The sequence below is a fragment of the Pelobates fuscus genome, chromosome 1 (genome assembly GCF_036172605.1).
Source record: "Pelobates fuscus isolate aPelFus1 chromosome 1, aPelFus1.pri, whole genome shotgun sequence".
NCBI classification, from domain to species: Eukaryota; Metazoa; Chordata; class Amphibia; order Anura; family Pelobatidae; genus Pelobates; species Pelobates fuscus.
In genome coordinates this window covers 449,699,118-449,713,494 of record NC_086317.1, presented here as the reverse complement: position 1 = coordinate 449,713,494, position 14,377 = coordinate 449,699,118, and the positions used below count along the sequence as shown (strand labels likewise).

Sequence of the window (14,377 nt, the reverse complement as noted above, 5' to 3'; positions counted from 1 at the left end):
AAGACTTAGTAAGAAATTCATGCCATCTTTAAGGACTGGGAAAAAAGCCTTACCACTCTCAATGCTGTCTAAATAATTCAGAGAGGCCTGTAAACATTTTAGCTAACCTCACTAATATATTGAGTGCCATTGATTACAGTTCCAAAGCACTCCAACCTTTATTTAATAATTGTCAATTTCTATATTTCACTGTTTTGAGCACCTAGAAGCCATTTATGTCTATTTGTTTCATAAATTACCCTTTACGTACTGTATTTTGCATTTCGAATTTGGTGGGGCATGCTTAGTATGTTCTGTACAATTCACAGATTTTACTATTAACATGACGTAAAATCATGATTTTATTAACGACACGGAGGCGAGTATTAGTATGCTGCACTCTTTCTTTAATCTGCTGGTTGGAGAAGATCCTGTAAACCATGTATCCCTTCTATCTTGAGATGGTTGTAGGTTACATAAGCGTTGAGTTGCCTCAAATATTTCACTGGGCGGACACCTCCGCCTTTTTTGGCAAGCAAGAATAGCTCACATAGCCCAGTGTGGATATCGGGATTTCTACGATGGCTTGTTTGTGCCTCAGATCCAATGTTTCCTTGGTGACCAGGTTTGCATCTTGTCGGGGAAAAAACAATTTCCCTCGGTGGGGAATATTGTACTGGCAGAGACAGGAAATTTATGAAATACCCTTTTACAGTGTTTGATATCCAAGTATCTGATGAAATGAGAGACCATACATGGAAAAAATGAAGGAGTCTGCCCCACACTGCCAATAGGGAAGAATAAAGATTGAGAGGACTTACCATAAGGTTGTCGTCCTGAGTGAATGCCTTGTGATCCACAAGCAACCCAGGGTCTCCCACGCTGTATTGCAGTTTTCCAGGAAACTGGCCCACCCTGTATAGGAGCCTCGGTTCTGCCTAAATGAACTTCTGTTAACATGTCCGAACAGACGGCTCCTGGCTCTTCCGGCCCCACCAAAAACCCTAGGGTTAAACACTTTGCGCATATTTGTTTGCGCTTTATCCAGAGCAATGAACGTATGCACAAAAGAACCAAGCTCTTTGACAAAATTATCTCCGAAAAGGAGACCTTTGTCTTGAGCGCCTGGCTCGTTCAGAGCCATGTTTACCAGTTTTGGTTCAATTTTCAATAATATAGATTTGCGACGCTCTGTGGCCATCTCAATGTTGGCATTGCCAATTAAGCAAATTACCCTTTGGACAATTTGCTTAATTGTGACAGGGAGTCAGACATTACTCCCATAGTTGACATTAGGGCCTTAGTCATAGCTTTTGACATAGAATTGTCAATCAGAGTCTGCATTTCAGCAGACGCATCAAACTCAGCGGAGAAAACCGCTCCATCTCCAGACGCACCTGAAGGCCCTTCAAAAACAAACCGTGGGACCTGCTGTTAATTAACTGAGGGAGCAGCAAAGAAACAGGGAAACAGCTTTTACTAGACACCGTCTATTATGCTGGAGAGTGGAATCTGATTGGTTGTTCCTATCGCAAGGAAGATATCTCTCATGCTATTTATTGTTATCATACCGTTTGAATGTTATATTTTTCTCTTTGCTGCTGAGGGAAATAAAGAAAGCGTGCTTAACTTGGCAATATCACAGTGTATGGTTAGGTTTGTAAAGGGATGGCCATGGTAAAATTAGATATAGATAGAAGTTAGAGACATACATAGCAGGTCACAGGAGAAGTCTTTATAGCCAATTTGAGGTGGTATTGAGTTAATTAGTCTACCAATCTGCTTGGGGGCAGAAAATTCCTGAACTTATAACTGATTTCATTCTTGGCTGTGCTGGATGATAATTAGAAACCTCTGTTTAATTTCAACTGGGCTCTTGTTCCACACTCATGTTCTGTCTTGCAAAAACATAACATTTAAAAGTACATTTGGTCTCCAACCATTGACTTCATTTCTTTTTCCATTTGATAATATAAATGATTTAATCCGCTATGGATACGTTTGAACAAAATATCAATTTTTTTCCATAATCCACATTCTAATTTTACTTTTTTGCGTGTGTTCTATCAAGCTGTACTCTGTGTGTGGTGTGTGTGTGTGTGTGTGTGTGTATATATATACATTTATATATATATATATATATATATATATATATAAAAAACAGTATTACTTTGTCATAACTTAGTCAACTGGATGTGTAAACCAGGACACGTAATTAGGTGATAGTTAAGACTTTGCTAAAATTACCTTTCTCTTATGAACAGTGCCGTTTACTGATGGACTTATTACTTATATTTTAAAAGCAATTTGTGACCAATACAAAACATTCTAGATCATATTTTCCATGTACCGGTACATTTGAAGTGGTAATTTGAATTGGTATAACTTTCTCTAATCTGTTGTTCTTATGTAATAATATAGTTATGGATTTGACACTGGTATGTGGTCTGCAATTTGATCGCACACTGTTACAATCAATTTTTAAAACATTCATTTTATAATCACACGACAGTCCATAAAGAGTCAAAATCAAGGGGAGAAGGAAACAACAATATAATGCAAATATGCTCTTAACAACCTCTCATTGTTCACGTTTCCAGGGTTTTGTATCTAATTATTTACAAACCCATGGTACAGTTAATAGTCTTCACGCCTTCTCACATTTCATACATTTTCCTAAAGTAAACATGTGATTGGTGTGGCTTATTAAACCTTGCCAATGTACAGCTTCAAAGATTCTTGTGATCGTACAGATATGTTTTATAAAACAGTTTTGATATTTTGAAATGTCGTTATTTCTCTTCAATTGGGCTTCCTCCATTATCTGCTATTTTATCCAGCTGTCAGCTTTTATGGTAGATTAAAAACATAGATCAATTGTGTAAAGATATTTAAGGATTGATGGTTCAACTTTTCCACCGAATAAGCCACCTTAAATGTTTTTGTTTCTGCCTCCAGTTCATACACTGAGAGGATGGTCAGAAATGAAGGTAAACACAATGTTGATGTTCCTTTATGCTTTTTTCTTTTCCATTTTGTTTTAGATTTGTCAGCTCAGCCTTTAGAGAAAATCATATACCTTTTCAGGAGTGACCTTGGAGTTAGGGCACATGTAGAACCGTTAGATCTGAGAGTAGAAATTCGAAGTATATATAATGATATTACCTGGCATAAAGAAGGGCTGTCCTACATTTAGTCTGAGTGGCAACTAGAAAAAAAAAAAGGCCAAACCAGTACATTGTCTTATAATACTTCACTCCCATTCTTAATTTTATCTTAAATGTGTTATACTTTGGCCTCCGGGGCAAATGCCACTTTTCCCTCCTTGCTAGCCCTCCCTTGCCTTGAATGCTCCATATTTACCCGACAAGTTCTAGGTTTACTAGCTAGCACATGTACATCAGATGCATTACTCTGTTTTCTGGCATGCAGGACTGTAAGCTATGACTGCCTACATGTTTTACTGATACCTAAAGAAAAAAAAAAAATGGAGGCTCTGCCATTTTCTTTTAGCTGAGTATGTGGGCCGCCATCATCTTATATATATATATATATATATATATATATATATATATATATATATATATATATATATATATATATATATATGTGTAAACAACATCTGTCTAATCCATGTGATAATGTATACATATTTTGTTTGAAGCAAGCATCTCTTCTTTGGAGATCTCCTGGAGATGTTGTTGTTAGTCCAAGCTAAGGGATGCATAGAATGTTGAGACATTCTCCTTACGATCAGCTGGAGGCTTACATTGTTAAACGTAAGCTTTGGCGACACAATATTTCATTTACTCACACGTCAAATTTGCAGCTCAGGCAAGTTCGAACAAAAGACAATTCACATATCAAACTGTGATGTGTATATTATTTTATTGTTCCATCTCGTGAATAGTGCTATTGGCTTCCCTGAGAATACGGTTACTGAAGTACCCAAATAAAACTGTCTAACATTATTTTCTAAAACCTGCAGTGCAGGTCTGGAGAGACGGAGCCCTAGATAACTTTGTCTTCCAAATAAGAAAAAGGGACTTCTTCTGGTGAAATGAATGTATTTCTCAAAAAGACATCGAAACATTATAAAATACATTAATTAAACCTCAAATTGCAGAATTTAGGCAAAATAGATGATTTGGGAAACTTTCTCAACTTAATTATAGACAATGCTTTGTCTCAGTTTGGCAACTCAGTACTACATTCACTACAACAAACACCATAATGTTTGTCATAATTGTTTCATCATGCATGTATCTTATTTTTCCAGTGGATGAACAAATCCTAGTATACATATAGATTTAGAGGGATGGATTCAATTGGATTGACGTGCTCTGAATTTCAATTATTTTACTTCTTCTGCTTTTTCTTTAAGCTGTTCTGGTAACATTTTAGTTCCTTAAGATTACAAGACTATCTCCATGTTGATGACCCTCATATTATCTCTTCTACCCCCAACATTTCTAGAACCTCCTGGATCTAGTCACTTTCTTGTGTCAGTTTTATTGAAATTGAAACATAACTTTAAAAAAAAAAAACATACCTCCATAATTTCCATCCCCCTCCATGTCAGTGGGTCATCTCTTAACCGAGCCATGAAATATTGCTACTTTAATTTAAATCTGATGCTGTACTCTTACTCCTCATATTAACACGTATCCAAATCTTGTTGTTTTAAACATATAGCTTGCATTTGCCTCCTTTCAAAATGATGAAGAAATTGTAGACCTTCTTGTCATCAATTCCCATCTTGATAAATTAAAACTTGTTGCTTCCAGGCCTTCTCAAGGGCAGCATGATTCCTGTAAAATGGTCTTTCTTGAAGTGCATACATTAAAAAGTCAGCTCTGTACAACTTACCACTGTGGTCAGATACGCAATTGGCGAATAACAATATACACTGTGCATTGGCTGCCATTGTTAGAAAGCGGGTCTGACCAAGATCATCGATGGTCACACTATTTCTATATGAGTCAGTAATGTGGTGTTACAGCAAAAGCAGTTTGGCAGTCCGGAGGGGCAAGCAATCGCCAGTTGGTGGGTTCCCATAGTAAGGAGATGCAGCAGAAAACCAATCTTGGTCTTTGGAATAGTAGGATACACAAGGTCTGTGAAAGTCACCATTAAAATTCAATATGTATGTAAAAAAAAAAAGATTTACAGCTAACTTCAGCAGAAATTGATGAAACAGCCAAGTCAAAAGGGATATGCCCCATGTGATATAGCAACATTTGTCTTTGTTTGCATATGGTATGCCATGACGAGGGTAAGATGCAGTTGAGTGCTACTATTTTGTCCCAAAAGTGACTTACTCTTTCAGTGAAAATTATAAATTTGAAAACTGAAGTTGGCATGTCTGTAATTGTGATTTTTAATATTTTTGGCCTCATGGGGATATTGCTGTGTCCAGGGGAAGAATTACAATACAAATGTGGAGTCTTTTAGTGGGACACATCCTGTTTGATACATTCCTCGTGAAAATGAAACACAAAAATAATACAGCTAGGAGTTTTGTCAGAAAGTGATTAAATAGTTTAAAAGCATCAACATGCTCCTATTTTAATACCCCGGAGGGTCTACTTTCTACATACATATGATTTGTGTAGTGACTGCAGTAAAAGTTATAGACAAAGTATGCCAACTTTTGCAATGCGTTAGAGGATTGTAATCCAGTCCTTGGAATGTTTGTCCTAAAACTTCTAAAATGTATTTAAATTCTAGACATATGTCTTCATAGGTCTACCTTAAAAAAAAAATGGATTTATATATATATATATATATATATATATATATATATATATATATATTAACACACTTATATTATACAGGAACAGATGATTGTTGTTATGCCCTATTATGTAAAACCATAAAATTCAAAGATGGTGAACTGTCTTTTTCCCATGACTGTGTGTGTGTATATATATATATAGTCATGAGAAAAAAGAAAGTACACCTCTTTGAATTCTATGGTTTTACATATCAGGACATAATAACAATCATCTGTTTCTAAGCAGGTTTGAAATTAGGTACATACAACCTCAGATGAACAACCACACATGGCATATAACACCGTGTCGTGATTTATTTAACAAAAATGAAGCCAAAATGGAGAAGTCATCATATTCTATATGACTTTATCAGTCTCTCACATCGTTGTGGAGGAATTTTGACCCACTTTTTATTCCAACGTTGCTTCAAATCATTGAGGTTTGATGGCATTTGTTTATGCACAGCTCTCCTATGGTCCCGCCACAGCATTAAAATCGGGATAAAGGTCGAGATCTAGACTATGACTAGGCCATTTCAACACCTTGATTCTTTTCTTTTCCAGACATTCTGTTGTAGATTTGCTAGTGTGCTTAGGATCGCTGTCCTATTGCATGACCCAACTTTAGCCGTCGGATAGATCCCAAACACACCATACTTGTTTAGTCTTTTTATAATTGTATTGTCATGAACTTTAACTTTTCATATGCTAGCGGAGGCCTGTAGAGTCTGAGTTGTAACTTGTTTTTTTTGCAATTATAATGTGTATGTGTGTTAAATATGGAGAAAGTTGTAGAAGATAAGCTGTCGCATAGATAGGCAGACAGATTGATTGAATAATGAATATGATTGACAACATCTATCAAACAGACGTAGAGTATACGTTTTTCTTTTATTTGAGAGCTCTTTAATTATGCTTATCAATGTAAATGATTTAACAGATCCCCATACCCACTGAAAACAAGCCTCTTCAATTGAACGCTGCATCTTTAAGGTAGAGATTGAAATTCAGAAGATGCTGCACCGGATTTCTTTGCCATCTGCCACTAGATTATTACTTTCTTATAATAATGTTATCATTGTTATCTATAGTGTACTACTGTAGTATTCTGTATCTGCAGTTACATGTATTAATTCATAATCTGGCTGTTAGTATTTGATTGGCAAAATTCTAAATTGTATACCACAAATGTTTCTTGTGCCTTCCCCCTCCTCCTCCATGCTTGCCACTCCTCCCCCATGCTTGCCACTCCTAGCTGTAAATCCATTGAAATAACTGTTTACCTCCACTCCTCCCTAGGCCCAGATCCCCATACCATCTGCAAACAAGCCTCTTCAATTCTACTCGGCTCAACCCGCCCCTCCTCCCGCCCACTCAGGTTCCCCCTAAATGTATTGCATGCTCCTCCATCTGTGTAAAATTCTCACTCCATTACCTTGTCATTCCCTCTATATTTTACTAATAGCTACAACTCTCTGTTTACTTTTTTAGCCATCCCTTCCAAATTTCCCCTGCTACCTCTTGTCTCAAATCACCACGGTATCCTTCGGATTGTAAGCCCATGAGCCATCTATCTAAGCACTTTGTATAAAAGAGCTTAAATAGCTAGATCTCCGCTTACGGGCAATGCCCTCTCCACCTTTTGTATTTGTCTGTGTATATTTTACGTCCTCCACTAATTGTACAGCGCTGCGGGATATGTTGGTGCTATATAATTATATATGTATATATATATATATATAATTATACTATGGTGCTGTTTATTTATTTATTACTGGTATTTATAAAGCGCCAACATATTTTTCAGCGCTGTACAATTAGTGGAGGACGTAAAATATACACAGACAAATACAAAAGGTAAAAGGAATATCTGTTTAATTCATTTTTGTACAACAATTCTTTAATGGTTACTTCTTGTTTGAGAAACATTACGTTGATTTGCATTTTATTTCTTAAAGCTTATGGATAGAATATATGTTCTAAACAAAGTATATTAAAAAACTTGTAGAGTGTCTCCAGATCAAATTTTATATATTAATACTGTTAATATAATTGGGAGTCTCACAGCATGATTTCGAACAGTTTTGAATTGAACATGCGTCTATTCTCTCCAGCAGCGCCTTCCTGGGTATCTTTAAATTGGTGCAATAAGCAATTAATCTTCAAACAAAAGCTGAAATCAGAACATATGTGCTCAAACTTAAAATGGTATTCACTTATGAGGTGTTAATTACTTAAAATTTTGGCTGTTTGTTTGAAATAGATATTTTGATTATATTGTCCAGATGGCTTCAGACAGTCACTGGCTCTTCAAAGTTTGTGATACTTCTTTTCTTGCCCTTAGAAACATTTATGTGTCACTAAAGGATCGTCATGACATGCATGCATGTGTATGTATGTATGTATGTATATATATATATATTATGATGAAACCATGGGGCTGCGTTTACCTGAGCATGCAATAGGATGCTTCTGGGGGCCAATTTATGCAATACACCAGATCCAGTTCACTCACTTATCCACTAAACAGCTACTTTAATGTTGACAAATTGTATTACTTTGTTTTTTTTAAACACATAATCTAGGCAAAAATAATTAGGTTTAGTTACATTATATGATCATACATTGCATAAGCCTGCCACAACGTCAATGTACCCCACCTTTGGCAGGTCCTTTGGCAGGGGTGGGGGGGGGGTCCATCTGGTGCTCTCTGCAGTATAAGGATAAGTAGGCCCTGGGATGAGGCACCTGTGACAAAGGGGTGCAAAACCAAGGAGTTGGCTAGACTCCAAAATATCTATACATAAGAAACCAGGCCCATTTACTTGGGGGGGGGGGGGGGGGGAATCCATCCCAGGGCCTATTTAGCCTTGTACTGCAGAGAGTCCCAGATGGACCCCCCCATAAGTGGACTAATCTCATAAGAGCAGACATTAGGCTGTTAGAGTAGGATCTGCCAATAATGGGGTACATTTACATTGTTGCAGGCTTATGCAATGTATGATCATATAATGTAACTAAACCCCCATTATTTTTGCATAGATTAGGTGTTTAAAAAACCCAAACAAAAACTAATAAAATCTGTCAACGTTGAACTTGCTGTTTAGTGGATAAGTGCGCTGGATCTTGTGTAATAAATAAATAAATATATATATATATATATATATATATATTATTAAGTAAAAGGGAAGCACCTTCTCTTTAAAGCGGCACTGTCATGCTGAACTTACCTTTCCCCAATCGATTCCTCTTCTATCCCTCTGGTTTTAGCCAACCAATCAGAGTGCTCTGACAGGTAAATGAGGAGACTGACTGGTAAGTCTCTACATTTACCTTGCACATCACTCTGATTGGTTAGCTTAAAATCCAAACAACCACAGTGTGGGAAAGTTCTTTGGTATTTTCCCATGCTGTGTAATTTGACTCATAACTCTCTGATTGGTTGTTTGATAGCAACTCTTAAGCAGTCTCTTCACTTACCTGTTAGAGCACTCTGATTGGTTGTCTTAAACCAACCAATCAGAGCGCTCTGAGCCTAATTGCAGGGCGTGAAAAGGCTTTAATAGGCCCCCATTTTTATTTAGGGCCCCCACCCGCAGCTCGGGTGTGGGGTGGGGGAGGAGGACAATAGGTGTCCCCCCTTATTGTTATTTAGGGCCCCCACCTGCCACTCATGGGTGGGGGCCTGGAGGGGACAGTAGGTCCCGTCCCCCCCCTTATTGTTATTTAGGGCGCACACCCGCCGCTCGGGGGGAGGGGCAATAGGTCCCCCGTTCAGTTTAATAGACCTCACTTGCGCGGCTCGGGAGGGGGGACACTAGGGTTTTTTGTTATTTTTAACAGTGAGCAGCCAGTGGACATGCCTCTACTCGCGGTATAGCGAGTAGGGGCAGAATTTACTAACACTAAGTAATTTTTGCTTAGTATTAGTACATTTGGCTGAAAGACCAATTTAGTTCTTTCAGCCTTTTGGTAGATCGCTCCCTGATACCGTGGGAATTAGGCAGGTATCTACTAAGCGGCTGCACGAATAGGATCGGAGTTTCAATCTATGAGTGAGTTTCCATTACCATAGATATCACGCAGAATGCATATCGACATAGGTTAGAAGGTCTGGTGTGGTCCCGATAGCTATCTGGGAATATCCAGAGTCCAGTATATAACCATCCCCATGCTGCCCCATGATGGCTGCGATGTGTTTTGGAGCAATAGAAGCAAGTGACATTTTTTTGTTAGGAATAAATTAGAGGATTTTTTTTATTTTCCACAGTCCTGTCTGCAGGTAAGTAATCCTACCTCAACCTCCAATATGCAGTAACATTGTCCAGATCTCATTAAAAGTTCAATACATATGAAATCTGAAAATTAAAAAGCTTAAAACAACGAAAGCTGATTCATTTTGTTTCTTGGTTTTTTTTAAACTTATTTATTTCACTTTTGACAGAATTGGGTGGAAAAAGCAGAAAAGCAGACTTTGCTATCAGACACCCTGGATTTATCGGAACTTTTCCATCCGGACACTTTTCTTAATGCTTTACGTCAGGAAACGGCAAGGTAAGTTAAACTGGTCTACACTTACACTTCTAAACTATTTACTATCAGACCACTCCCCTACATTTGGAAATGCACTGTTTTCCAAATGTTGACTTCATTGATTCATACTGGTTTTTTTTTTAATACCTTGTACATGTAAAGAAAATCTTGCCCAGACATATTGAGTGCTTAGACATGTACCTCACAGAAATGCTGCTTCCTTTGAAGTCATCGGGCTTCCTTTGATGTGATTGAACCCAGAAATCGAAATAAAAAAGTTATACTCTTGAATCATATATGCATCTAAGTAATTTTTTTTTTCCGATATGTATTTATTTCAAATTAGCATTTTTTTACAAATATGTTTGCTTGCATGGTCTGTTCTGTCTCAATGCGTTTCCTAGCAGACAGACGATCAGAATTACTATTATAAAATATTCTTTTAACAAAGCACAAGAAATGATCCCATAAAAATGTAAACCATTCTAGTTAAGTTGCATTGACAGATGTATGTAATAGGCATGTCATTTCTAAAACATTTTCAAGCGACACACTCTGAGACGACTTGTGCAGATATATTGCAAAAGATTTGGCACACACATGGAACACTATAGTCTTAGGAATGCAAACATGTATTCCTAATGCTATAGTGTTCTACTCACTATTTTGATTATTGGGCCCATTTAAAGGACCACTATAGGCACCCAGACCACTTCAGCTTAATGAAGTGGTCTGGGTGCCTGGTCCAGCTAGGGTTAACCAGCCACGAGAGGTTGGGTTAATCCAGCCTCTCGTGGCTGTCTCATTGACAGCCGCTAGAGGCGCTTGCGTGCTTCTCACTGTGAAAATCACAGTGAGAAGACGCCAGCGTCCATAGGAAAGCATTGTATATGAGACTGGCTGAATGCACATTCAGCCGAAGAGGAGGAGGAGAGCTCCCCGCCCGGCGCTGGATAAAGAGGTAAGTTTAACCCCTTCCTCTCCATCCAGCCTGGCGGGGGTCCCTGAGGGTTTCCTGGCACTATAGAGGTCCTTTAAGGTAGAAAAGCAGATTAATTTATCTTAAATACTATAAAGTGCTGTTCTCTGTGCTGGCTCCAACCCCACTGGCTGAGATAATCAACCCTGATGCTCTCAGCCAATCAAATTCCTCCCCGTAGGGAGGAATTGGGAGATTAGAGTATATGCGCAGGAAATCACCCCACTGCACCAATCTGCATCACCTCAAGAGATACCGTACATTGAGCCATTGCATCTCTATGGAGATGCAGAGCATGGAGATGGTGAATGTCAGTCCTGCAATCTTTGCTGGACCTAACCCAGGGAGTCCCTCTTCTAGCTGTTGCAGTGATAGCCACTAGAGTTGGTCATAGGCAACAATATAAACACTGACATATATTATTTAATTGGAAATGTTTTGCCTTTATAATTTAAAGGTATCAAATCTATATTAATACAAAGTAGGAGAGTATGTGTTAAATGATTTACCCCCTTGGCCGCTTTCACTAGAATCTTGTCTGGCCAGATTAATCTATATATAACCTATGTGCAGGCTTTCTGCCGAGCGGCTTTGAATCAAACATACACTGACTGTAATAGGGGAAGCCTATGCTCTCCATCGTGTGCTCAGTCACTGTCCTTCCACAGCTAAGTGAAGCACAATCCTAGAATGTGTTACATCCCAGTGCTGCGCTAGTTTGTACAAAGCAGTACATTCCAAAAGTTTGTGCCAGCTAAGTTTTTTTTTGTGCTAATTTCCAGACAGTCAGAGAAGTATCCTCCATCCCTGCTGGCTAAGGTAGATAAGAAGTGGACATTTTTTTTTTTTTTTACAAATTAGCTCCCCCATTGTACTGCGGTCATGTCCTTTTATTAAAAGCTATGAAGTGCTTTAAGACGAGTGCATTTACCTTGCCAAGATAATATGTTCCTATACATTTTCAGATCAATGAACTGTTCAATGGATAACCTAAAATTTCTGGCCTCCTGGAAGGGCAAAATTCGAGATGCAAAGCTCCAAGTCAAGGTAATGAAACCTCAACCATTTAACAGCATGAACATTTTCCATCACGGCTGTGAAATATTCAGGCTGTTTCACACATAGTAAATAAAACTACTTTAGACATGCACATTGTGATTTACCCCCACTTAGATTTCCTTATTAATCAGACATTTGGTTTTAAGAGTTCGCACATCATTTGCACACAGATATGCAGCAATGTCTGACCTCAGTCTAAATCAACAATTAAATGAAACAGCGCCCAGGATCACTCTGAACAACTGCCTTATACAATTCGATTTTATGTAAGACAAAAAAATCAAAACACCGCAATAAGAACTAGCTTGCAGAAATATGAACTGTTCTGGACTGTAACGACCCCAATTAAGGAAGGAAATATTCAGGTTATAGTCTAAATATCTATTTATAAGCCGCATGAAATAAAATGCTTCAGTAATATATTTCTGTGAATCTTTAAACGTTCCTTCTAATAAAGTCTGTTGGTTTTTTGGTTTGCTTTTTTTGTGCACAATCACAGTGAGGCTGATAATTAGTGCAAGTTCCATTTCTGCAAGCCCTATTTCGCTGCAAATCCAATATAACTACCATAAGAGAGTTAGAACGTTACCTGTACTCACATTGAAATAAAGAAGGAAAAAAAAGTAAAGAAAGAGGTTTTTTTTTTTAGAACTCTTACATGCCAGGATAACATATTTAACTGGGGATGAATATGCAAAGTACATGCTTCAGGCAAGGGATTTGCACCTTTATAGTGAAGCTCCAAATCAAACGGAGAGTGCGGAATTCAGCACATGATATTGTGGCACAACCTGCAGGTATTGTTGGGTATATGCAGGTCACTGGCAGAATGGTAGCTTATACCCCTGTGCCAACAGCATAGTAGTATAATCTATAGTAATCTAATATAAAATGGAAAATTTTAAAGCAATTTTACTAGCGCAATAGATAAATTGCCACTGTGTGTTGTTTTGAATAACAAGAACAGATCTACCAGGCTTTCCTTCAGTTCTTCATCCAATTTTGTCTACATTACATATATAATCTTAAAGTGTACCTATCATGACATCCCCTTTCACCCCATTAAGCAATGAATACATACATTTTTCATTTGTCATAGAGGTAAATTCTAGATTTATTTACAAATGTACTATAAAATGACTATTTGCTTTCTCCCCAATGCCGCCATGATCCAGGGATTTTGGGTGCAGCACTAATGTAACAACACTTCGCAGCTCCTACCTGCAATAGCCCCCTGGACTGGGAAGAAAATTTGGCCCAGGAATTTTTTAATCACAGCGGCCCAGTGTAAAAAGGGTGGGCCTAGTTAGGGACAAGCACGCCTTACCTCAAAATGAGCATGTTGGTTCAATGCTCTTTTACACAAACGGCACTTTCACTGATGATATCATTGTTGTGATATGTTTTACTGTTTTGAAACACTAATATTTGTGTACAGTCTCCCCCCCCCCCCCCCCCCCCCCCCCCATGTACAGGTTTTATAGTGTTTTTGAAAGTTAGAGGGTCAAATATAAGGCTTGATTTTTTCACATTGAAATTTGCCAGATTGGTTATGTTGCCCAAGACAACCCAAGGTATGGCAAATGGGGTATTTCAGTCTTTTTTAGTAGCCACTCAGTCACAAACACTGGCTAAAGTTAGCGTTCATAATAGTTTTTTGCATTTTTAACACACAAACAAATAGAAATGCTAACTTTGGCCAGTGTTTGTGACTAAGTGGCTACTGAAAAAAGACTGGACATACCCCATATTGAACACCCCGGGTTGTTTATTTAAAAAATTTTTTTTACATGTTAGGTGTGATTCAGAGATTTGACAGATAACAATGTCACTATTGATACATTTTAAAAATGTACATTTAAAAATATATTTTGAAACAGCAATGTCCTACTTGTACTTATATCCCTATAACTTTAAAAAAAAAAAACTAAGAACATGTTAACATTGGGTATTTCTAAACTCACGACAACATTTAGAAACTATTTAGCAAGGGTGTTTTTTGGTGGTTGTAACAGATTTTGGGGGTCAAACTTAGAAAAGGTGTGTTTTTT

General features: G+C 37.8%; 1 protein-coding gene across 1 annotated transcript in view; it reads left to right on the top strand.

Moving 5' to 3' along the window:
- The window catches only part of DYNC2H1 (dynein cytoplasmic 2 heavy chain 1), a 330,703-nt gene that overhangs the window by 304,199 nt on the left and 12,127 nt on the right, over positions 1–14,377 (top strand). Inside the window, exons 87-88 of the mRNA XM_063430335.1 lie at positions 10,200–10,309; positions 12,233–12,314. Coding sequence (XP_063286405.1) covers positions 10,200–10,309; positions 12,233–12,314 — 192 coding nt within the window. The remainder of the gene's footprint in view (positions 1–10,199; positions 10,310–12,232; positions 12,315–14,377) is intronic.